This window comes from Halichoeres trimaculatus, unplaced genomic scaffold (assembly GCF_033239565.1).
Source record: "Halichoeres trimaculatus isolate MK-OKI-2021-1 unplaced genomic scaffold, fHalTri1.1 fHalTri1_scaffold_7, whole genome shotgun sequence".
NCBI lineage: Eukaryota > Metazoa > Chordata > Actinopteri > Labriformes > Labridae > Halichoeres > Halichoeres trimaculatus.
Genome location: NW_027437185.1, coordinates 36995001 through 37021241, shown reverse-complemented (window position 1 = coordinate 37021241; position 26241 = coordinate 36995001). Strand labels below are relative to the sequence as shown.

General features: G+C 37.8%; 2 protein-coding genes across 2 annotated transcripts in view; one reads left to right on the top strand and one right to left on the bottom strand.

The window, feature by feature from the left end:
- The first annotated feature begins 2337 nt into the window (after positions 1 to 2337).
- Positions 2338 to 16041, top strand: fgf2 (fibroblast growth factor 2). Its single transcript, XM_074674448.1, has 3 exons — positions 2338 to 2970; positions 9586 to 9689; positions 14238 to 16041. Exons 1-3 carry the CDS (start codon positions 2793 to 2795, stop codon positions 14421 to 14423), a joined length of 468 nt encoding a protein of 155 aa, XP_074530549.1. The 5' UTR covers positions 2338 to 2792; the 3' UTR covers positions 14424 to 16041.
- A 16-nt stretch (positions 16042 to 16057) lies between these two features.
- Positions 16058 to 26241, bottom strand: part of nudt6 (nudix (nucleoside diphosphate linked moiety X)-type motif 6) — a 13650-nt gene continuing 3466 nt past the window's right edge. The window contains exons 3-5 of the mRNA XM_074674447.1: positions 21271 to 21326; positions 17291 to 17345; positions 16058 to 16973 (exon numbers count right to left, since the gene is read on the bottom strand). Of these exons, the coding sequence (XP_074530548.1) occupies positions 16591 to 16973; positions 17291 to 17345; positions 21271 to 21326 (494 nt within the window). The 3' untranslated portion in view covers positions 16058 to 16590. The remainder of the gene's footprint in view (positions 16974 to 17290; positions 17346 to 21270; positions 21327 to 26241) is intronic.

The window sequence follows — 26241 nt, the reverse complement described above, 5'->3', positions numbered from 1 at the left end:
CGGGCATTGGTACCGTATCATTTCAGATGTGGAAGGTACCCATCCCTTCTCGAGGTCCGCCTGTATTTTGTCTCCTATGTTTGATGATGGACTCTTAGAAAGGCTGCATGGTGGCACACTGGTTGGAGCACTGGTTAGCGCTGCAACCGGTTAACTGGTGATTCTACGTTGTCTGTAAGTGTCAGTGTGCGCATGAACAGTCGTCTGTGGCCTTGTCCACATGTAGCCAGGCATTTTCAGAAAAAATAACCCCCTCCATTCGTTTTTTAAAAAGACTTTTGTGCGCACGCAGCGCAGCAAATCTACTGAGAAGCGCAGCTTGAGGGATTTCAAACCCATAGGTGTCAGTGTTTTTCAATCAATTTTGTATAGCGCCAAATCATAACTAACATTATCTCAGGACACTTTCCAGATACATGAACAGGTCTAGACCCATTACTGTTAATAAAATGTTATTAACAGAAACACAACATCAAGACAAGATAAGGAGTCTTGTCTCATCTTAATCCACCATGGGTACAGGACTTTTCAGATGTAGAACCTGTGCCAGCCAATCAGAATGAACCCCGTCATTCGGCTGTGACGTTAGAAAACCAAAAACTCTGTTCCCATGAAACCATGAAACTAGAGTTTTACAAAATCTTCACTTTGGCTGGCGTTCTCAGGAAGCATCGTATTTAGTGACGTATGGCTGCAGTTTCGTGTGGACGACAGGCGTAAACATAAAAACCATTGTATAAAACATGGATGTAGCCTCCGTGACATCACCCATCACCTTTAACACAGGTACAGGGTGCTCGTCAGTCACATGACCTGAGCTGTGCCCCTGATTGGACAACCAAACGATCCTAACAACTTCTAAACCGCCGAGATAGAAACGATTTCACTCACCGTACAGTGTGTTCTGATAGAGAAATCAGCGTTTTAGACCCAAGCTGTTTTTTGAACCAGGCTGTAAATATGTTTTTAAGTCTGTTTTTATGGCTGGGTGTGAATGTGACTTCTGGTCTTTCTGCAGCCAGACTCAAGCGGATTCTCAATGAACTGCGACTTTTAGCACTTCCACATAGGCTTCACTTTTTTTTCAAGTTATTTAAAGACAAAAATGAGGTCTGAATTGTTGTAACAAGCAAAAAATCTGCCAATGGAACAAGAGAAAATTGCTAAAACTAGAAAAATTTCTGAATACAAGAAACTTTTTTCTTGTTTCATCAGGAGACTTTTTTTTATTTGTTACAGCAATTCAGACCTTATTTTGTCTTAAAATAACTTGGAATAAGACATTTTTCTGGAGTCAGGAGTTAAAAAGACATTTTCTTCTGAAAATAAGACAAAAACACTTGATGAGATTTCAGTTTTTTGCAGTGGACTTAAAGATGGAGTTTGTGTTGAAAGGCTAACTGAAGCTTGCTGGTCCGTCTGCTTCTCTGCCATCGTTAAGACGTTTGTCGTGCAGACTTCCCTGCCTCTCGGCAAACAGCCAGAACCCAGTGGATGACACACAAACCCAAACACCACGCTGTAGACTCGGCTAATTCAGATGAGTACCCGGCTCCCTGCACTCCTCCTGGTATGTGATCACGTGCGTTGGGCAAACCACCCATGAATAAACCTCCATCAGTTTGAGGAATTCCTGAGTCCCAGGAAACACACCCAAGGAATGTCCCAGACCTCATTAACCCTTTCTGAAACGTGATTCCTGTTTGGACAGCAAACCTTCCAGCTACACGAGCCTCCGGCCTGAGTCACCCCAGAAACCTGGCCGAGGGTCAGATACTCGCCGACCAGTCCCAGGGGGGTCGCCAACATGACGTCAAACCAAAGCACAGCTGACTTTCTACTGACCCAGCCCGCGTGTCAGATGTGGTCACCTTTCCCCAGATGTCCTGACCAGTGTTTGCTTAATTTAGGAAACGGACGGCCGTAATTCAGAGAGGAACAGATCCAGGAGACAGACTTCCATCGTCAACCCAACACGGAGGAACGTTGGGAACAGGATGGAGTCTTTTTATTCTCCTTCATGTTGCTGTTTCTTCACCTTTTAACATCCCTGAGTGATTCATTAAGAAGCTATCCATGTGGGCCTCCTCTTTGCGCCTCCTCTTACTCCAGAACAGACCTGATGAATGAACACACTGGTTCTGTTCACGTGCCCGCTCCTGCTCTTGGCAGCTCCAGGGATCTCGGAGGCACAGTCCAAGCTGCACGTCCCCCTCCTTACCCTCCTTACCCTCCTCTCCTTTCCAGACTTCTGCTGGGCTGGTTGGTGAAATCGCTGAGCATTAGTGGGCGTGAGCATGTGTGTGTGTCGGTTGGTGCTCCTAGGGCGCATGCGAACTGAGGCCCAAAGGGGAAAGCCTTCCACACAGATCTAAGCCAGCTGCCATGGTTTAAACACTTCATTGCAAGAAGAGTGAAAGAGCAGGGGAAGCCACATGCATCCCCCCCTCACAGAGCGCTCAGAGGACTTTGGCAAAGCCGCGGCAGACTCTGCAAACTTGAGACGAGCTCCGAGGAATGCTTGATTTCATGTTGGTTGGAGGGTAGAAGCACTCAGGACTCCTCTCGCCTCAGATTTCCCAAGGCTCAGAGGGCACTTGCTGCCCGGACAGGAGGGGTGTTCTTTCAAGTGACCTCTGGGGGTTAAGCAGAATCAGTCAGTGTGAAGCAGTGTGGAGGAGGGGAGGAGAGAACAGGCAACAGTTAGTGGGAGGTGGGAGGCCACAGTGGGGCTCCTGCACTTCTCAAGAAGGAGACGAAGCAGTCGCCGGGAAGCAGGGAAAGAGGAGGAGATGGCCACGGGAGAAATCACCACGCTTCCCTCAACACCTGAAGACGGCGGCAGCGGCGGCTTCCCTCCCGGGAGCTTCAAGGATCCTAAACGGCTGTACTGTAAAAACGGGGGCTTCTTCTTGAGGATTAGGTCCGATGGGGGAGTGGATGGGATCCGGGAGAAGACCGACCCCCACAGTAAGTCTGCTTTGCTTGCACACAAAGCTTCTTTTTACCATTTTCTCAACATGCAACAGGGAAGTAAGAGTTAAGTTAGAGAAAGTAATGGAGGAGCGATGTGAATTTTCCAGCTTGCTGAGGTTTACTCTCCACTTGTAAACACCAGAGTGTGTGTAGGTCTACCTCTGGAAAGTCTAATAACTCCAGTTCAGGAGAAGAACACCTCCCCGTCCTTGATCAATGGGAACCTTCATGGAATATGTTTGACATTTTTGGTGAAAGCTGATGCTGACTCATAGTGTGGTTTACGTCAGAGAAGACAGCGTGAGGAGAACTCCTGATTTGGAGGTCCCTGGCAGAGTTTGACGTCAACAAAATAGACGAAAACGAAACTATGACTTTAAAACACACAAAAATACGCTTGTGTTTCTAAGCTTAAAGTTTTCCTCTATTTCTCCACAAGTCAGCACATCTTTTTCAACAGCTTTTGGGGAAACGTGATACCTCTAGGTGCTTCTGTATCTCTGATAACTTTCAAGCCTGTGTTCAAAGTTGCATCAGTTGTTGGGGAGGGAATCAGACACAGCTTTGGATGTGTTACTGAAGATCCGATGTGACATTTTAGACAGGTGGGCCCAAAACTCCAACTCTGGCACGCCACTTGCGGCTAAATGGCATATACCATTACCTGAGTGGCATATGCCAGTTCGAAAACTTGGAAACCCATTCCATCTGTGGTATGCCACTCCAATGCGACATGCCTTCATCAGACCGACAGTCGTGTTTTGTTTTTATCAACAGTTATAATTTGATCAGTAATGAGGACCTTGAACTGCTTTAAACACTTATGGCACATGACCTCATAAGGGGTGGCATTCCACTCCAAAAAACTGAAATCTTACCAAGTGTTTTTGTCTTATTTTAAATAAAAAATGTCTTTTTTATACTTGATATGAGCCACTTTCAGCTGGTTAGTCCAGAAGAATATCTTGTTTTAAGTTACTTAAGAAAAAATGAAGTCCGAACTGCTTGGAACAGGCAAAAAAAAAAAAAAAAAAAGGCCAAAGGAATGAAAAAATGCTTACCAACCATTTGCTTAAAACTAGTTTTAAGCAAATTCAGACCTCATTTTGTCTTTAAACAACTTGAAACCAGACATTTTTCTGGACTGGTCAGGTGACTCTGGTTCAGATTAAGTCTAAAAAAGCTTTTCTACTGAAAATAAGACAAAAACACTTGATAATATTTCATTTTTTTCCAGTTTTGTATGACTTTAACAAGAATAGGCTTCAACAAAACAAGCTTAAAAAGCTCTTTGTCCTGCAGTTTTAACAGTATAAAGTTATAAAGTTTCATTGATTTGATTTAATAGTACAGGCATGTGAACAGTAGGTGGCAGTAAGAATCTCAGTTGTTTAGAATACAATAGAACTTTTTTGTCATTGTAACAAGTACAACAAAATTAAAGTCACAGCAGAAATCAAGAAAACAAAAGTAAGAAAGTGTATAGAAAGTGCAAAAAGCCCCATAAGAAAATAGATGCTGACAGCTTGTCCATCTTTGTCCAGTCAGCCAGCCTCCACCTCCACAGGGTCCAGGACTGAGCTTCTTCAGCAGTCTGTTCAGTCTCTGTCTCCTGGATCCTGTCTGCTCACAGCAGGTGAAGCTCTTCACATGTGGTGTTGGTGTCTGCTGTTAGCTCTGTTAGCCATGTCTGTGAATAGCATGATGCTACTCTGCCCTCTGGTATTCCCTCTGTTGTTGGGTTAGCATAGCTAGCTCGTCCATCTTATTGGAGATAGATCTTACGTTCCCAATAACGATGGATGGAAGGACAGGTCCATGTCGTCACTTCTTAGCGCACACCTGAGAACCAGCACGTCGTCCTCACCTCCTTCTCCTCACCTTATGGGAAACATCAGGCCTTGCACCAGTTAGCACTGACATGCTACAGGCTGCTAACAGCTGATTTCACATGTAAATAATGCAGCCATGGTTACATGTAGGATCTCCAGACAAACACAGGAGAAAAGTAGTAAAAATATCACTGAAGACACAAAAAGTTTGGTGTCCATGACCAACAATGAACCATACAAAGTAATGATCCACTCCAAATACAAAGAAGAGAGAGCTGCTGCAAAAGGCGGCCATAGCCAACAGGGCGGCGCCTAGCAACCCGAAAAATCTCAGTTGTTTGCAGTTAAAGAAGAAGAAGAAATGCTCTGCATTCAGTTCAGCCAGACTGGAAACAGTGGCTGTTTTCCAAACCTCCCACTATCCTAGCAGTGCCGACTATTTTGGCTGAAATACAGTCTGTAGTAGTCAGTATGCAAATACTTGCAAAGTCTGCAGTATACCAAAAATCCCTGGATGTCCTACTGTTTAGGAAAATTTCTCAATATGCAACGGGCCAGTCTACCTGGCATACTGTTTCCCACAATTCATGGTGCTTACGCTGTTAGCCTATGTGGTTGGCAGGTTTTACAACTACAATACAACAAGTAAATCTTGTCACTTCCAGTTATAAAAAAAATGAATTTGCTTTGACAAACTAATTAAAGCCCATACAAACCAATAATTACCTTTTTTAAATCATATTTGGATTATATAGAAGTGGTTTTTCCACCAGCTGTAAAAATAAAAATCTCTTCCAGATTTATTTTCAATCAACAATATAAGTCAAATATGATGATTCTGCTATGATATGATCAACAAAATAACTGAAATGCCAAGATTTACCCAAAGTTTGTGTTTTACATTTATAAAAAAGGCAAAATAAAATCCATCAGCTGTAACTTTATTTTCTGAAAGTTGTAACCAAAGTAGTATACGAAAAAACAGACCCAACAAAACAGACTACTTACTGCATGTAAAATCAGAAAGTAGTATGCAGGTTTGGAAAACAGCCAGTGGCTGGGCTAGGTTAGGCTAGGCTAATGCTAACCAATGCTGTTAAACAGACTGCTACTCTCAGAACACTCAGTTACACTGAACAGGAAAAGACACTAAAGCAAAGGTTTGACTCTGACACACACATAAAAAATACTTAAAAACCAAACAATACATACACTCATTTTCATTACTGCTACAGTTATATTGTCAATACAAACAAAGTATGAGTGTCAGAAAACAGATGATACCAGCCTTAGACAAGTGTTTTACCCCTGATGGAACTGGTATCCCAGTTTAAAACTGGAATATACCAATAAGAATTGGTATTTCCCACTTAGCTGCAAGTGGTGTGTCAGATATCACTTTTCACTCTCGCTGTTACTCCAAAACAGTGTGAGACCAGTTGAAGGAAAGAGGAGCTATCTCAAAAAACATGTTGCGTCTTAGCATCCTGAATCAACCTTCAAACCAGGAGTATCGTTGGTTCAGGATGGATTATTTCACCATGAGTCATAAAGAAGTAATGATTAGAGATCATTAGGCTGCTGCCATCTTGGTTAATGGTTAATGGACCTGAGCAGAGCTCTGTCAATGGTCCTTCTGTTAAAGCGGCCCGCATCCTGCCAACTTTTTGGCCAACCAAACAAACCTTCCAGCTGGAGTACAGTTAGCAGATACACTCAGTGAACGCAGTCTGAGGTAGCTCACCTGTCTTCTCAGTGAGCGACTGCATCTCTGAACTGGTGCCTCCACGCGGTCAGACTGGACCATCCTCTGCAGATCCAGAGGATCACTGAGGGAGGATTTCCTGCGTTTAGGAAAACTGTGGGTCATAATGAGAGCAGTAAACACAGAAACACACCACAGCCACCCACAGCACTTGGAGATTTGTGTCAGGGCAGAACGCCTCTTTGATCTGCAGGATGAATCACGCAGCCAGGGAGCCTAACTGTACGCAGATGCGTGTGTATCTGAAGTCTGTGTGTGAGTTTATTCAGCACAGATCTCCTAATTGACCTGATGGAGCCTCGGCTTCCTCTCTGGTGGTTTCGCTGCACGCGCTGTAGAAAATAATGTGAAGATGGTTTTGGGCTGTTGAGCAGCTGAAGTGAGTCAGCTTGTTGTTATCAGTTGCAAGAATCAAACTTTATTCATTTATTTCAACCAAATTATTGCCAAAATGAAGAAAATCTTCAACAAAATTCTGTTGAATTTCAACCAAAGGTGTGTTTGTGTTTCACTTCTGATCCAACTAAGTAGCTAACTTTATTGTAAAATGAGGTTTTGGAAAACAAAGTTTTTTTTCAGAGACACAAGCACTTTAAAGAGGAGGTATTGTGCCTTTTTTTGGACTTTATTCTGTCCCTTTGGTTCACTTGTATCAGCTTAACGAACTTTACAGGTAAAAATAAACCTTTTTTTTCCCACTCTGGTGTTTTAGAAAACCTTTATTTTAGCTTCTGTCTGTTTGAGCTTCTGTCACTCTAAGGGTCGCTGCTCCACTAAACCCCATCCCTCTGATTGGCCAGCTTCCCGAAGGCCTTGTTGGAGCCGAGGCGTAACAAACACCCAAAATGTGACAACAACCCAAATTCTAACAACAACCCAAGATGTAATGACCTCAATTGTATCAATGACATGAAATGTAACAAAGACCCAAAAATCTAACGACTCAAAATCTAACAACCCAAAATCTAATGAACCAAAATCTAACAACCCAAAACCGAAAAAAGACCCAAAATCCAACAACGACCAAAATCTAACGACCTACATTGTATCAATGTCATGAAATGTAACTAAGACCCAAAAAAGTAACAATGACCCAAAATGTTATGACCCAAAATCTAAAAATCCAAAACCAAAGACCCGCAATCTAATGACGTCTCAAAATCTAACAACCCAAAACCTAACAAAGACCCAAAATCTAACGACCCTAATTCCAACAACCACCCAAAAATGTAACAAAAACCTACAATGTTACAAAAAGTAAAAAAAAATCCAAATCCAACACGACGCTATATGTAACGACCTTAATAGTATCAATGACATGAAATGTGACAAAGACCCAAAATCTATAGACCCAAGATCTAATGACCCAAAACCAAACAATGACTCAAAATTATTAACCTTTATTTAACCAGGTAGAGAAACCCATTGAGATTGAGATCTCTTTTGCAAGGGTGACCTGGCTAAAATGGAATGACCTAAATTGTATCAATGACATGAAATGTTACAAAGACCCAAAAATGAAACAACGACCCAGAATGTTACCACATTAATACGACCAAACAAAAATGTAACAAAAACCTACTATGTAACAGTTAGCCGAAAAAGATAATCATCCAAAATCCAGCATCAACCATAAGCTGTATCAGTGACATGAAAGGTTACAACAACCCAAAATCTAAAAATTACCAAAAATCTAATGACCCAAAGCCTAATTACACCAAATCTAAAAACGACCCAAATTCTGACTACCAAAATCTAACAACCTAAAATCTAACAACCCAAAACTAAACAAAGACCCAAAATCGAATGACCCGAAATCTAACAACCTGAAATCTAAAGACTAAAAACTAAACAAAGACCCAAAATCTAACAACGACCCAAAATGTAACGACCACCCAAAAATGTACAATAGATATGTACAAGTAACAATGATCCAACATCCAACAACGACCCAAAACGTTACAACCTCAGTTGTATCAATGGCATGAAATCTAACAACCGCCCAAAATCTAATAACCCAAAATCTGACGAACTAAAATCTAATGACCCAAATTCCAACGACCACACAAAAATGTAACAAAAACCTACGATGTAACAGAGATCCAAAAAGTAACAATAATCCAAAATCCAACAACGACCCAAACTGTAACAATGACCCAAAATTTAACAATAATAAAAAAGTTGTTATAAAGTTTGAAATGTAATAACTGGCTGATAATGTAATAACAGTGCTGAGCCTGAAATCTGAATAATAAAAAATGTCATACCTTGTTACATTTTGTGCAAAAAGTTATTACACTGCAGGTTTTATTACTTTTTTAAAAATTCCATTTGGGTTATTATTATATTTTAGGCTGTTAGTAACCTTTAGGGTAGTTGTGATGTTCTGGGCTCTTACAGGCCTGCCAGGAGTGGACATGTTATCACTTTAACAAGTCTTGGGAAGATTTTGTAAAATTCACAGACTCAGTTCACAGACAGATTCAAAGATTTCTCCAACATATGGAGATGTAGATGTTAGAGAATCTGCACATGCTCAGTCTGAAGTTACCTTGTATCCATGTTTCAGCTATGAAAAGGCAGAATACCCCCTCTTTAAAGCAATGCTAACATTTCTTTTCATTATTGTTTGTACAGAGCATTTTACCTTTTTCGTTGTCTTAAGCTGATTTTTTTTTTGGTTTGAGAACTTGGAGAAATCCACTTGTTCCTGTGACTTGATGGAGGAGAAAATATGAACGAATACTAAACTGTTATGGCTCCAGATCCAGTTATTCAATGATCTGCTTTATTTGCTTTTCAATTTGATTTGCTCTTGAGCGATTTATTTGGTGTGTTTTGCACCATTAAGCAAATCACTAATCCTCAACTACAACAACAAACTTTCAGAGCTGCATTTCTACAGGAGGGACGTTTGATGTTCATCTTTATCTTTTCATTAAACCTCTACTTCAGCCTTTTGAAAACATCTGACGTTTGTCTTGTTGTGACAGAGTTTGTCTCTTCCCTCAGTAAAGCTCCAGCTCCAGGCGACCTCGGTGGGGGAGGTGGTCATCAAAGGAGTTTCTGCAAACCGCTATCTGGCCATGAACAGAGACGGACGACTGTTTGGAGCGGTGAGTCACGTTATCATCCTCAGACTAACAAACCTCGCTTTGTTCCTCTTTTAAAGAGCTCTGACATGACTTTCAACGCTGATCGATGACATCAGGAAATAACATTTCCAAAACTCACTCAGGGACGGTTACGGGTCATATCTTCCAGCTGATTGTCGACTGAACCGAGCTCAGTGCAGTCCGCTTTGTTTTGGAAACCAAATATTTATCAGCCCCCCTCCACAGAGCCGCCCTCCTGAGGAAATAATTAGTTAACACTGTTTTGTCAGAGTCGGCAAAGGTTTGCCACAGATTAAAAAAAGGCCCCAAGGCAGAATTATCACCATGCAGATGGATGAGATGAAAAGAACCATGAAGTGTTTACTATTTTCACATCATACTGCATCAGGCCGAATTTTTTTTCTGATTTAAGCCTTTTTTTTTTCAAGTGCCGTGTTGTCTTCACCCAAATTAAAAAACCTAAAAAACAATATAAATATATTTTTTGAATGAAAAATAAATTTATTAATAAAATAAATTTAATAAATAAATGATAACAATTAAAATAAATTAATTCATTAAATTTATTTGAAACAAAATTATTTTTGAGATGGTAATTTAACATTTTTTAGGAATTCCTTTACTTTTCAAAAATATACATTAATTAATAAAAAATAATTAAATAAATAAATGATAACAATTATCATAAATAAATAAATAAAATTAATTTAAAAAAACAAAATTTTTTTTTTGAATTTTGAGATGACGATTAAACATTTTTTTTAGGAATTCCTTAACTTTTCAAAAATTAAATTTATTAATAGAATAATTTAATAAATAAATAATAACAATTATAATAAAGTTATTAATAAAATTACTAAAAAACAATTATTTTTTTAATTTTTGAGATGAGAATTAAACATTTTTTAGGAATTCCTTTACTAAACTAAAGGAATTCCTTTACTTTACTAAATAAATTTATCAATACATTGATTTTTTTAATCAAATAATAACAATTATAATAAATTAATTCATTAAATTTATATAAAATATTTAACATTTTTTAGGAATTCCTTTACTTAAAAAAAATCATTAGTAAATTAATTTAATGAATAAATAATTACAGTTATAATAAATAAATTAATTAAATTAATTTATAAAAAAACAACTATTTTTAATTTTTTGAGATGGCTATATAACATTTTTCCAGGAATTTCTTTTCTTAAAAAAATAATTGATTAATTAAACGAATGAATAATAACAATTATAATAAATAAAGAAATTACATTAATTTAAAAAATATTTTTCTTATTTTTTAGATGGCCATTTAACATTTTTTAGGAATTCCTTTGCTTTTCAGATTCCTGTTTTTAACAGATAGTATCTCGTTAAAAACATGAAATCAAAGATAAATACTTTTTTTTTAACGAGATACTATCTTGTAAAAACAGGAGGATTTTTTTTTTATTGGTGAATGCAACACACCGTTGTATTATTTTTCATGGATTCTTCAGAGAAATTTCTGACTCCACTTTAACACGGCAGCTGAAATGTTTCTCACAGCAGCAGTGGAAGTGTAAAGTGCTCCTGACTGATGTGGTTTTGAGGTTTTGAGGGCTTGTCCACAGTCCATATAATTGGCAAGAGGCATTTCCGCCTAATAAGACGCTACAGGAGCTGCCACCCAGGGTGCCGCGCTGTTCTGCTCTGAGCTGTGTTCACCTCTTGTTTCTTTCTGTCTGATGGGAGGATTGTTGTTTTTGTTCTTGTGGCACGTGTGTAACTTTTTTATCTTTACTTTGTGAAGTCGTCTTTAAAGGTTTACACCCTGACTCGTGTTGTGAATAAAACTGGCGAACCATGTTGCAGAGTTACATTTTCAAAATGCATTCAAGGCCAAACCTTTCAACATCTTTATCTAACTGTGAAATGTGATCCACCTGGGCCTTGGAAAACTAAATGTAATGACAGACTGCATGAAACAATCAGCCATCCTTCTTGGAGTATATCATGTCCCGTCCAGCTGTTCAGTGGCCCTCAAACTGCAGAAACGACCAAACATGACCACAGAGCTGCTGCAGACGTTCATTTCTGAACCATGATGCCGTTTGGTGGCAGCTCTGGCCTTTCATAATTAAAGAATCCTCTGGAGGTTGCTCGGGTTGAAAGAAGGAGTCTCCTGACTAATGGCTCCAAAGCCGTGCAGTCACAGTCGACTAAAAACAAAAGCCTCTTGTTGGACGGGCTGCGGGGCGGCTAACGCCCAGCCAGGCAGCCAGATTCTGGCCAGACGTTCAGTAATTAATGTTTGCTTCATGTTTCTACCAGGGGGGACTGGGACACGACATCTCAGAGGCCAAACTAAAACTTTGATGTTTACCTTCATTCAGAGGAAAAAGGACAAATTCAAGCACCTCTTTTCTCTTTTTGTGTTTGTTTCATATTCGTCCATTAACACTTGCTACACCTGGAATAAATGTCCCAGGTCACGTCTCAAGGAAACATCTTTAGAAAAAGCTCCAACCAAGAGTTTTTGTTCTCACACTACAAAAAACTGAAACCTTACCAAGTGTTTTTGTCTTTTTTTCAGTAGAAAATGTCTTTTTAGAATTAACATGATCCACATTGACCTGAGCAGTCCAGAAAAATGTCTTATTTCAAGTTATTTAAAGACAAATATGAGGTCTAAAAAAAGGTCTTCCAATGGAATCAGAGAAAAGTTACTCAAAAAATGTCTTAAAACAAGAAAAATGTCTTAATACAAGAAACTTTTCTCATGTTTAATTGGCAGATTTTTTTTAACTTGTTAAGAGCAATTCAGACCTCAGTTTTGTCTTTAAATAACTTGAAACAAGACATTTTCTGGACTGATCATTTGAATGTGGCTCAGACTTAGTAAAAAAAACAAAAAAACAAAAGAACACTGGATAAGATTTCAGTATTTGCAGTGTACCTTCAGGATAAATTGAAAAAACAAAAAGTTTGACAAAATGCTTTTTACAGGATCCTGTTTTTCCTAGAAAGACGCAATAAATCTTTGTATTCAACAGGGGCGGCATTATGGGTGGGCTCCCAGAGGTCTCAGGCCCACCCACTGTAAACAGGCCCAACCTAAATGTTCCTTTCAATTTTAATTTTTAATATTTTTTAAACAGTATAAAAGGAGAACTGTAAAATGTTGTCACTTCATGTTCATTTTGTTTGTGTTAGATGCTTTTTGTAAAATGAGCCATGTTTTTTAGCCTGTTGGGCGGGAAAAACAAAACAAACAAAAAAAAGGGAAAAATGAAACAGTTTTTATGTGGTCAGGATCAGAACATTACTTTTGGAAAGACTTTAGATCTTTATTTACTTCATTCAACTGTAGGGATGGGTTAGAATACTAATGAATCAATGCATTGAAATATTTCCTCGCCCAACTCAATATCGATTCAGCAAATCCTCAAACCAAGTGAGGGGGACTGTACGTGTTATTTGAGTTGTATGGACGAGGGCCACCAGAGACCAAACAACAACAAAATGTCAGCCAAAGCAGCAGCAGCATAAAGCCAGATCCTTTAAAGTCTGATGTTTGGGTTGTTTTACTGCTCCAAAACGTGAGGTGACACACCACATATGTTCACATGGGGCATGAAAATCGATAATCGAAGCATTTGAATCAATATCGAACCAAATCATGAGGTTCTTGGCAAAACCCAACCCTATTCAACTGTGATTAATGTCCCGGCTCTTACAGCTGCGTTAGAGCGCCACTCTTCTCAGGAAGGTGATTGCAGGAACACTGCAAAAAACAGAAACCTTATCAAGTGTTTTTGTCTTATTTTAAGTAAAAATGTCTTGTTTTACTTGATATGAGACACATTTAATTGACCAGTCCAGAAAAACGTCTTGTTTTCAGTTATTTAAAGACAAAAAAGAGGTCTGAATTGCTGTAAAAAGTAAAAAAAAAAAAATCTGCCGAGGTAACAAGAGAAAATTGCTTAAAACTAGATTAATGTCTTATACAAGTAACTTTTCTCTTCTCCCATTGGCAGATTTCATTTTTACAAGCAATTCAGACCTCATTTTGTCTTTAAATAAATTGAAATAAGACATTTTTCTGAACTAGTCAGGTGAATGTGGCTCATATAAAGTATGACAAGACAATCTTTACTTAAAATAAGACAAAAACACTTGATAAGATTTCAGTTTCTTCCAGTAAAGATCTACTTGATGCCTAAAAAGGTTATAAAAATGTAATTAAAGGTGAAAAAAGCGACCAAATCTGTTTTAAAACCACACACAGTAAGGGTAAATCATTGCCAGTTGTTTTTTATTAATTAAATTAACGATCTACAAACTTTTGTACCTGAAATTCTGGCTCCAGCCTTGGTTTTCAACACATGCACCTTTGTTGTGATACAGTAAATGAAGACAGGACATCCCACAATTTATTCACAGTTTCCTCCCCCTTCCTTTGTTTGCACTCTTATTTTATTTGGTTTTTAATAATTTTAGTATTTAGTTAAAAACTTCTCTTTAAGCCCTGAACCTGACGTTAAATCCATCATCTCTGTGTTTTCCCTCCAGAGACGAGCTACAGATGAATGTCACTTCCTGGAGCGACTGGAGAGCAACAACTACAACACCTACCGCTCCAGGAAGTACCCCAACATGTACGTGGCACTGAAGCGGACTGGCCAGTATAAGTCTGGAAGCAAAACAGGACCGGGCCAAAAGGCCATTCTTTTTCTTCCAATGTCTGCCAAATGCTAATCTGGGAAAGCGGAAATATTTCTGCCTTAACTCCAGCGACAAAGAAGGAGATGTGACGGCAATGAAGACAACGCGCTCCATCAACATTGCCCAAAATAGCTGTGATGCTTTCTGACTGTTCCGTTCCTTTTTTTCTGTCACACCGGGCTCGGACTGTGGCCGACCACATCCTGCACGAGAGCTGGAACCAACTGCTCGAGTGCAAACCGCTTTCTTTACCTGTACGGATCTGTCCTCTTTGAACGGGAGATTAAATATGAGGTGATAAGGGATGAAGAAGAGCACTAGCTGGTAAAAGCAAAATAATATAAGCTTGAATACGACATGCAAGGGAAATACTTTTAACAGGAAACCAAATTACACATGGAAAAATCAGGAGACTACATTAATTCAGACCAAACACACGCTCTACTTTAGCACTACTTGACAAACTTAAAGGATGCAGAGAACATTTCCTGAGCTTGTTGATATTTTGTTTTCTGGTAAAACTGAGATTCCTTGAGGTTTGTGCAAAAAGTCCAAATGCTGAATGGCACTGAAGAAAAAAAAACAAAAAAACAACATGGTTATGAGATTGAAGAGTCCACATCAGGCAGCCTGTAAAACGAAGATACTGGTTAAAAACATCAACTACTTCCTGTTAAACTACAGCAGGATTTTAAACAGTACCATGAGACATGAAACCAGCAGCTAGCAGCCGCTTGTGCCCGAGCAGTGGACTACAAAGATGGCCGCTAAAAAAGGGCTTTATGTGGAGTTCACACCAGACAGGAATAAAGTTATCTGCTCGCTTAATTCCTCTGAAGTATCCAAAGATGATAATAAGGGAAAAACAAACTTTCAAAAACTGCCGATAGCTGGACTCAGGTCACTATTCCTCACAATGAGCTGTTTCTGATCCTGTTTATTTTTTAAAAATAAATAACAAAGGGGCTGTCTTAAAGTAAAGGTTAGCTCGGGTCTGCGACCTTTATTTTCATAAGAGCTAGTTTGCCTCAACTCACCTGGATTAAAGTTGTTGGGGAGCCGATACCTTCACAATAAAACCAAAAAAGTAAATAAAATTCTAAACATTTTTAAATCTAGTGAATAATTAAACAACTCTTTTGTTTAATTGAACATGTGACATCTCCGTTTGTTTTTTATACATTTGAAAATGTTTAAAAAATGGAAAAATTTGTAATGTTATAAATTTAAAAAAATTGCAACATTTATGAAATTTAATAGGTTGTAAAAAATTTTAAGAATTTTGAATTTTCAAAAACAAAAAAAGGATTTTGAAAAAAGTGCAAAAATTTGCAAGAATTTCCAAAATTTGTCAGAATGTCATAAATTAATTTAAAAAAAAAGCCAAAAATGGGAAAAAATTCAAAAATAAAAAAAAATCAAATTTTTGAATATTGAAAAATTTGGAAAAATGCAAAATCTTTAGAAATTTGTATTTCTTTATATGAAAAAAAAATAAAATAAAAAAAATTGACATTGTAAAAAATTTGCAAAAAATGGAAACTTGTAATTAAAAAAAATGCTTATTTTTTTTTATTCTATATATTCCAAATTTATCAAAAAAATTTAAAACCTTAAAAAATTCAGAAATTATTTTTCTAATTATGAAAAAATGACAAAAGAATTAAAACATTTGAAGGCGCATGAGGCTCCAGAGCTGAGGTTGCAGACCCTTGGGTTAGCTGCACAAAGATGTTATTAAACTGTTCTTCAATTTTCCAGAAAACTAAGGGAAAGAAAGGATCATCTCTCTTTGGAATAAGCAACTGTAACGAGCACTGTTTACAAATTCACATGTGACCAATCTCCAAACAGTCTACAGTTTCATCTAGCTGTCTAAAGCAAAAATTTAGACAAAATACCCATCGTTTTTGTTGTCAAACATCCAAAACTTGAGCTGCCAGCCAAGATTTTACCTGTAATTTGTTTGCAAGATTTTTATTCAAGTCTGGTGTGAACACAACATAACAAACCGTGTAGACGTCTGCCGTTCTGCAGGTACCAGAGTTTTTTAACAGTTAACACTTGAGAGGTTCAGTCTATTGCACCACAGTCCGTCAACAGTAACAGTTAGTGTGAGAAATACACTTCAGGTTATTTCGGTCTTAAATAGAGTTTAGATATCAGAATAAAGACGACCGTGTGTCATCACGTCCTCTAACTACGGCTTCAGTTTGAGAGGAAGCTGCCGGTGGTAGAGCTGATAAAACATCCCCGAGTAGACGGCGGGCAGCTCCTCCATGCTGAGGTCGATGTGCTGGAAGCCGCGCTCCAAGCCGTGGACGAGGAGCCGAGCGATGCGGGTGGTGATGGGCGTGGTCTCGTTGGTCTTGGCCAGCTCGGCGAGGTCGAGCCACTCGCAGCGCAGACACTCCTGCGTGCAGAAGTTGATGTCGTAGGTGACGGGGCTGAGTCGGCAGATGATGTACATGTCGGACATGCCGAAAGCGCCAGGGTGGTTGTGCTGCTGCCGGATGCTGAGCAGAGACCTGAACTCGGAGCGGACGCCGGTCTCCTCGTAGACTTCACGGACGGCGGTGGCACCTGTGGGAAATTCAGCACAGGTCACATAACAAGAGAATTACATCTGTGTGCTTAAAAACCGAGCTGAAAGAGGACAAACTTACTTCCTGTTTATGTAAATACAGAAATCAGACGCTGCTTATGGAGAAGGATCTTCTATGTAACACTAAAGCTGCTTTAACACGTTCAAAAAGGTGAATTTGGAAATATAATTCTTTGCTTTTATATTATGTACCTTATTTTGTACAGTTTCATGAATGTATATCATCTTTAAATGTCAAACTGAAGGAGCTAGAAGTACTGTAGTCATTGTTCGCTCTGCTGAGCGTGGCACTCACCGATATTCTCTCCTGGATCGGACAAACCTCCGGGGAACTTCCAAGCATTTTTTGTCTGAAAACACAAGTTAAAGTTGAACACCTCTTGTGACAGACGGCACTGCTGTAAATGTATCGTAGAGGAACACCAGAATAAAAACCTTAAAGCCCTTTCTTTTTCAGTATGAGGCACTAACTCTGAGCGTTGAAGTCGTTTCATTTCTTCCTCTGGAGGAAGACGAACATCTGATGCGTCCAGAGACATGCCTGAAGTGTGTTTCACCACTTATCCTTATATTTAAGAACAGAATGCTGCTGGTTAAGTTAAGACATCAGTGTTGTATATATTTTTGTAGTTCCTTAAAGTATTTTGTATGCTAAGCTATCATGCTATCTTAGCTCTTCCTCGTTTTGCCCCATGTGAGGAACACAGATGCACTACAGCTTGTTTTTTTCATGTATTGTTGACAGAATGCTTTATTTTTGGAGCTGTTTGGGACAAATGTTTGTAGGAAGAAATAAAGAAATATTGTGTAACTCCACGAAGTGTTTTTATTTTTTATTGAAGCCAAACATTTGTGAGCTGTTAGCGCTCAGTCTTTGGGGAAATAACGCTAAATGTCATCGCTGTTCAGGGTGGATTTAACACTTCCACCCATGGATGGATGAAGTCTCCTCTGCTCCGCTGGGGATCTGTTTTCTTTTGCTCTGATGAGAGGGCGATAATGTCCGGTGTGTATTTATATTCTTTTAGGAAGTCTGTAACCCTCCGCGAGCTCTGAACAGGCTCGCTCTGCCAGAGACGCTCGGCTGCCAAAGGGCAAGACTGTTACAAAGACCATTTCCAGTAAACAGCTCCATGGGGAGGCCCAAGAGGAGGAGGAGGAGGAGGAGGAGGAAGAGATAAAACACCCTCCGCACTCCCAGGCCACTAACTGTTTCCCTCTGCTTCAGGACAGACGCCGTAAAGAAGCATTAAACGCTGCTCAGCGTCCTGACCGGGACATGTTTGGTGTTGTGTTCACTGACAGGCTGGAAAAGGGACCGTCTAAAAGTTTCCACATATAAAAAACTCTATATTATTGGTCATTTGATCCTGATTTTATAATCTAAAAATCCAAGAAAGTCTTCCCCTGATAAAAATAATACAAAGTTGATTAAATTATTTGAACTCTCTACGTTAAATAATGTTGGAGAGGATGTTAGACAATTCCTGTTTTGGTTGCAACATTTGAGATTTCTGCTTCCAAGCACAATTTCATTCATGGTTTCTTTAAATGCCTGTAACTCTCCTTCATAATAATACGAGTATTGTTTATAGCTCTGTGATAGACCTCTGTACCCTGGCTGGGACAGATGTGTTGCAGATGAATGCCTGTCTTTACTAATTTCTTTTTATATTTCATGACAAAATCCTCTTTTCGATTTCATCCATCCTTGGTGTCATAGATTCAACAAGGTCCTGGAAACATTCCTCAGAGAGTTTGCTCCATATTGACATGATAGCATCACACAGTTGCTGCAGATTTGTCGTCTGAACATCCATGATGAGAATCTCCCGTTCCACCACATCCCAAAGGTGCTCTATTGGATTGAGATCTGGGGACTGTGGAGGACATTTGAGTACAGGGAACTCATTGTCATGTTGAAGAAAGCAGTCTGAGATGATTCCAGCTTTATGACATGGAGCGTTATCCTGCTGGAAGTAGCCATCAGAAGATGGGTACACTGTGCTCATAAAGGGATGGACATGGTCAGCAGCAATACTAAGGTAGGCTGTGGACTTTTTTTTCCCTTTCTTTTTTTTCCCCCTTTCTTTTCCTTTTTTTTCTTTTTTTTCTCTTTTTTCTTTTGTCCCCCCTTGTTTTTCTTTTTTCTCTTTTTTTCCTCTTTTTTTTCTTTTTTCTCTTTTTTCTTCCTTTTTTCTTTTTTCCTTTTACTTTCTTATTTTCCCCTTTATTATTTTTTCTCTTTTTTCTTTCTTCTTTTTCTTTTTTCTCTTTTTTTCATTTTTTTTCTTTCCCCCTTTCTTTTCCTTTCTTCTTTATTTTTTCTTTTTTCCTTTTTTCTTTTGTCCCCCCTTGTTTTTCTTTTTTCTTTTTTTCTCTTTTTTCATCTTTTTTTCTTTTTTCTCTTTTTTCTTCCTTTTTTCTTTTTTCCTTTTACTTTCTTATTTTCCCCTTTATTATTTTTTCTCTTTTTTCTTTCTTCTTTTTACTTTCTTGTTTCTGTTTTTTTCTTTTTTTTCTTTTTTCTCTTTTTTTTCTTTTTTCGTCCTTTTTTTCTTTTTTCCTTTTTCATTCTTATTTTCCCCTTTATTATTTTTTCTCTTTTTTTCTTACTTCTTTCTCTTTCTTTTTTCATTTTTTTATCTTTTTCTTCTTTTTTTCCCTTTTATCTTTTTTTTCCTTTTTTTTCCCTTTTTTTTTATCCCCCCCCCTGCTTTTCCTTTTTTTCTTTCTTTTTTTCCTGTTGTCCCCCCTTATCTTTTTCTCCTTTCTTTCCTTTTTTTTTCTCTTTTTTTTTCTTTTTTTTTTCCTTTTTCTTCTTTTTTTCCTTTGGACTTTAAACCATGCTCAGTTGGTACTAAGGGGCCCAAAGTGAGCCAAGAAAATCTCCCCACACCATTACACCAGCAGCAGCAGCCTGAACCGTTGGTACAAGGCAGGATGGATCCATGCTTTCATGTTGTTGACGCCAAATTCTGACCCTACCATCTGAATGTGGAGCAGAAATCCAGACTCATCAGACCAGGCAACGTTTCTCCAATCTTCTATTGTCCAGTTTTGGTGTTGCTGTGTGAATTGTAGCCTCAGTTTCCTGTTCTTAGCTGACAGGAGGGTCACCCGGTGTGGTCTTCTGCTGCTGTAGCCCATCTGCCTCAAGGTTGGACGTGTTGTGTGTTCAGAGATGCTCTTCTGCAGACCTCGGTTGTAACCAGTGGTTATTTGAGTTACTGTTGCCTTTCTATCAGCTCCAACCAGTCTGTCCATTCTCCTCTGACCTCTGGCATCAACAAGGCATTTTGTCCCACAGAACTGCTGCTCACTGGATATTTCCTCTTTTTGGGACCATTCTCTGTAAACCCTAGAGATGGTTGTGGGTTAAAATCCCAGTAGATCAGCAGTTTCTGAAATACTCAGACCAACAACCATGACACGTTCAAAGTCCCTTAAATCACCTTTCTTCCCCATTCTGATGCTCGCTTTGAGCTGCAGCAGATCCTCTTCACTATGTCTACATGAATGAATACATTGAGTTGCTTTTACTTACTACTTTTAACAAAACATCATTAATAAAGTTTTTTTGCGGAACAAACAGATGAAGCGTGTGTGAAGAGGTTTTATTGGCTCAGAGAGGTCGAACCCTCCCTTCAGGGTGACTTTTTCCCAAATTGCAGCATCACGGTGCAATCACCTCTTTCAAACTGGCTCTATCTCCTTCTGGCCGACCGTGACTGTAAACAGGTCTGTCAGAGCGGCCTGCTGTACGTCATCTGGAGCACCACAGCAGGGCTCTGTGAGGGCTGACGCACACACACGCTCCCCGAGCTGTTAGAGCACATTCAGCTCGTGTAAACAGCCTGTTTACCTGAGGCCACTGATGCTGCGTGGAGCTGTGTTCGGTGTGAGAGGAGCTAAAGATCCACCCACGTCTGGGTCAACAGAGGCGACTCAAAACTCACTAAACAAACAAAACTAATCACTGACAATTTAGAGGCACCGAGATATGTGATGCTTCAGACGGAGCTGAATGAGGCAGAGCTGCTGACCAACGTGCCAAAAATAACGTCTGACTGACCAGAAAATGTCACCGTACTTTCTGCTGAGGAATGTGTGTTCCTCTGCTTTAGGTAACCTAATATCTCGAACGTATCAAGGTTTCATTTGAGTTCCTGAGAGAGGAAATACCCAGTTTGACTTCTCACTTATTGTTTAAAACAACACAAGCATTTATTTACTGAGATTCTGAGATGAAAGTGATGGACGAAGTGTAAATACCTTGTTTTTGTCTTGGACAACCAGAACTTTTCCATTGGATTCGTCCACAACTGCACCTACAAACAACAAACAAACAGGAAATCACTCATACAAGGTCTCTGTGATGTCACCCATCTGTTTCTGAGGCAGTGTTTTGAAGCCTGTCATCATCAGACGGCCATATTGGCAATATCTTAGCATCTGTTTTAAAAACTATTTTAACTTTTTTTTTTTCCTTTTATTCTTATTATTTAATTGTATCTTTTTGATTTTAATCTGCTTTTAATGAATTTTAAATGTTTTTTTTATTTGTTCTGTCTGTAAAGCACTTTGAATTGCCATACTGAAATGTGCTATATAAATAAACTTGCCTTGCCTTTCTATTTTAATAATAATTATTATAATAATGATACATTTATTTTATAGAGTGCTTTTCTATAAAAACACTTTAAATTTAAATTAAAAAAATATATATTTATATAATAGAAAACAAAACAGGAATTTAAAAGAAGCAAGACAAGAAGAAAGAGAGAAAAAAACACAAGACAAAAAAGTGTTAAAATTCTAAACAGTAAAAATCTAACATATGATTCAACAAGAAGTTTTTGTGTTTATAAAATTGTACATGTGGTGTATTTTTTTTATTTTATTTTTTATAACTGCAAATATAATTTTTTTTTAGAAATTTCATAAACTTGCAAAATTATAAAAATTGAATAATTTGCAAAGTTTTTCCAAAATTGTTTCAATTTAAAATATTTGCAAAAATTGTATAAATCTGCAAAAAAAAAGAAAATTCAAAATTTTTTAAAAATTTAAAAAGTCAGCATTTTTTTAAAGTGGAACTTAAATAATATGCTGAAAATTCAGTAATTGAAATAAAAAAAAAGAACTTTGCAAAAAAAAATAAATTAAAATATTCAGTTTTTTGGACTAAATTTCAAAAAGCAAAAAAAAAAATGCAAAAATCTCAAAAGAAATTGAAAGCTTTATTTCAAGAGGTGAAGCATATAGAGTTCAACAAAATGTTAACATGATTTTACTTAGTGTCAATGTCTTTAATCATCAGTACCCTCTGTAAGAAAAATGTTTATTTTTTATCTTTTAAAGCTTCAAGGAACCACAGTAAAGCTTGAGGCTCCAGAGCCACAGGTTGAGACCCTTAGGCCAGGGGGACCCAAAAGCAATGAGACATGGGTTAAAACACCAAACACTCTGCTAAAAGCTGCTGAAATGCTTCATGAGGGTGTGAAATATTGTTTAGTCCCTATGGCTGCAAAAGAAACCATTTAACTGCTGTTAATCTACTGGTTAATACAAACATTACAGGTACAGCTGCTTAAAAAAGTAGCAGCATCGTCTGAACATGCTTCACTGGGTTGATAAAACACTGAATGGATGAGTCCAGGACACTTCCTTACTTCCTCCAGTCCACAAAGTCCCAGTGACTCAGCTGCACTCATGAATGAAACGGAAACCTACTTAAACGTTTACATTTTTCTCTCTGGTTGAACCAATTTTTTTTCAGGGCACGGTGACTAAGAGGGGCTGCTATGTGCCACTTCTGACAGCTCAGGAGGAGGAGGAGGAGGAGGAGGGAGGAAGGCCACTTTCTTTTCCGGTCCCTCCGTCCGCGCGCCTGGGACGGGCTCACAGACTTCCTAAAATGAATGTCACAGATGTGTAAAGAGGGATGGGTCGTCCTGAAGGCCTGACTTGGACTTTCAAGTGGAAACTGATGTCATCCTGGGATCCTGGTGCCATGTGCTGCTTCACAGGAGGAGGCCTGCTTGTTGCTAAGGGAGGCTATCATTATGAAGACTTCTGTGTTGGAAATAAAATACTCATCTGGAGCAGGAGGGAAAGGGAAACAAACCCAGGAGTGATGATCGCAGGGGGATTGTGGGTTTTGTAGTAAAGAAACTGTTAATGGCTCACGGCTACAGGATTTTCCTCAGCACTTATTAAATCTTACTCTCTCAGGCCACTTTAAAACCATCTCACCTCGACAAGTCCAGGACCGTGAGGAAAAGGATTCCCTGAGTGAAGCCGCAAAGTTATCCCACAAGCTGATTGCTGGAAATCACAGTTACCAGGATATGAGCTGGTATGTTACAATTTCCTCCTGATTCGATTCTTTTACAATTTTGGGGCCGATTCAAATCTAATTGGGATTCTTTGATAGTTTTTGTTTTCAGTTTGCTTTTTTAACAACAGATCAGGTAAAAACAAAAAAAATGATGATGATATCTACAACTAAAATCGTGAGCCATATTTCAATCACATGTTTTCAAGATTCATTCAGGGATCTGACATCTCAACTTTTGTCCTTTCCAGCTTGGAATAGAAAAGATTATACTTGATTTATCCCCAAGAGAAAAATCCCAAGAAAATTAATAAATAAAAATAATAATAATAAATGAAAAAAAAATACATGAATAAAATAAATAAACTGATAATAATAATAATAATAATAATAATAATAATAATAATAATAATAATAATAATAATAAAGAAAGACAAAAATGAAAGAAAAATTCAGGAAAAAAAATAATTAAATGAATAAATAACTAAAGATAAATAAATGAATAAATAAACTAACCATAATAATAATAATAATAATAATAATAATAATAATAATATTAATAATAATAATAATAATAATAATAATAATAATAATAATAATAATAATAATAATAATAATAATAATAATAAACATAAATAAAATAAATAAATAAACTAATAATACTACTACTAATAATTATAATAATAATAATAATAAAGAAAGACAAAAATAAAAGAAAAACTCAGGACAAAAAATTAATTAAATGAATAGATAAATAACTAAAGATAAAAAAATGAATAAATAAACTAACCATAATAATAATAATAATAATAATATTAATAATAATAACAATAATAACAATGATAATAATAAAACAAAAACAAAAATGAAAAAAAAAATAAAAAAGATAAAAACAGTTTTTTGAGCAAAAAAAAAAAAATCATTATTAAAAATCACTGAAAAATCCCAAAAGATACTACGATACATTGTTTTTTTTTTAACTCCACCCCTACTAGACAAGATCTTAAAAACAGAGCAGGTTACACTTGATGGCTTACCTGCTGAAATGATGGAAACCTTCAAATATCTCTGCACGGTTCTGGACTTCCAGAGGCCTTTACTAAAATGCTGCATCCTCTCTTAGTGAGGTAACTTCAGGCTTCACCCTGGATTTTCCCGTCCTGTAACGCTGGTTTACTTCATACTTAGATAAACTTGGTAACTTATGCTGAAAAACACAGTTAGCTTGTTGTACCGTTAGCCTGCTGATTAGTCGTAGCACCGGGCTGCTAGTAGCGCTACATATTGCTGGCTACTGACGTACGGGACAAACTCACAACGTTTGCTTGTTGTCACGTTTCAAACAACAGCGCTACGTAACTGTACTGATAAATACCTTACCTGGGGGGTATCCAGTAAAAAGTTGATTCTAACAAAGAAAAGTAGTTCCAAACAAACACGCCTGGTTAAAAGTTACATCTTTACGACAGTGTGCCTGAGACTCCAGGCCAAAAGGTGGCACTGCCATCAAATTAAGACAGATCCTTCTCATGGCATCTTTTAATATAATTTAAATTAAAAAAAAAAGACTACAAATGAAATATTTTTCCTGTGAGCTTCAGGTTCCTGTCCCTGTCTTCAGAGGTCAGAGGTTAAAATGGTTTGTAGGATTCATGATGGATGTTGATGTCTGATCTGTTTGAGGCTCAGTTCAGAGCAGTTAAAAAAGAAAGTGACATCACTGCCACTCAGCTCTCTAAAGCCTTACTTTCCTGCTCTGAATTTTAAAGAAAATAACTGTAATCAACGACCAATTGGAAATTATCTGTTCCACAGTGACTGAAGAGGCTCAGATTCCCTCTGCCTCTCAGTGTATTAATCAGTTTCTCACTGAACTCTGAGCCCAGTATCAGACGTGACCGTCAGGATGAATCTCATTAATGCAGAGATATGCCCTGACTGTCCATAAACTGTTTATTCCCATGGTGTCTCTGTCACAGTAACGAGCTGGGCTCAGGATGAATTTATCAGAACGTCCAAACAGCTGCATACTTCACATTCCTCCATCACTGCACGTCGGGGGATTCTGGCACCAGGAGCGGGGAGTTTCTGGACCTTCTGTGAGATGCTCTGGACATGTTCTGACATGATTCCAGTGCATCTACTGTTTGGTTGAGAAAATGATAAACGCATAACTCTGCCCTCTGCTGGAGAGTCAGAGGAACAGCAGCCTCAGGTCACACACACACATGCTCCCTCCAGTGTGCGACTTTCTAGTCAAGTGAAAAGTGAAAAGTGAAAAAGACAACTTTTTTCCTACTCTAAAAATACCCCCCAAAAAAATCAAGAATCAAACAAACAAAAGACAACATATTTTGAATGACATTAAGCAACAAGTTATTACATTTTTTTGTAACCCTATACTTCTTCTAACATAGCACTAATTAATTTTCAAAAGAGATATTATGCTTATTTTTTGGCTTTATTGTTTCCTTCTGATACCTCTGTAATATCTTTATATGATTACAGACAGATCCTTCTAAGGGGGATAGTTTAGAGCAAGGGTCTTTGACCTGTGGCTCTAGAGCCTCATGTGGCTCTTTGCCTCATTTGCAGGGGGTCCTTGCAGCTTTAAAAAAATTGAAATAAAGATTTTTTTATTATTTTTCTTACAGCGGGTATTGATGGTTAAAGACACTGAAACTAAATAATTATGTTAACATTTCATTGAATTAAAAATGCATTACCTCTTGCAATAAAGCCTTCAAATGATTTGATATTTTTGCAAGTTTTTTTAACTTAAATTTTTTATTTTTTATTTTTAAGTTTCAATAATTTTTTGTTTGTTTTTTTAACTTAAATTAATGACATTCTGGCAATTTTTTTTGAAATTTTAAGATTTTGGGAATTTATGCAAATTTTTGCAC

What these genes read in the sequence shown, in the direction of transcription:
- fgf2 (XM_074674448.1), top strand. Translation starts at nt 2,793, where the DNA reads ATGGCCACGGGAGAAATCACCACGCTTCCCTCAACACCTGAAGACGGC. An exon ending in GGAGAAGACCGACCCCCACA is followed by an intron (nt 2,971 to 9,585) that starts GTAAGTCTGCTT and finishes CTCTTCCCTCAG; the next exon opens with TAAAGCTCCAGCTCCAGGCG. An exon ending in ACGGACGACTGTTTGGAGCG is followed by an intron (nt 9,690 to 14,237) that starts GTGAGTCACGTT and finishes TTTTCCCTCCAG; the next exon opens with AGACGAGCTACAGATGAATG.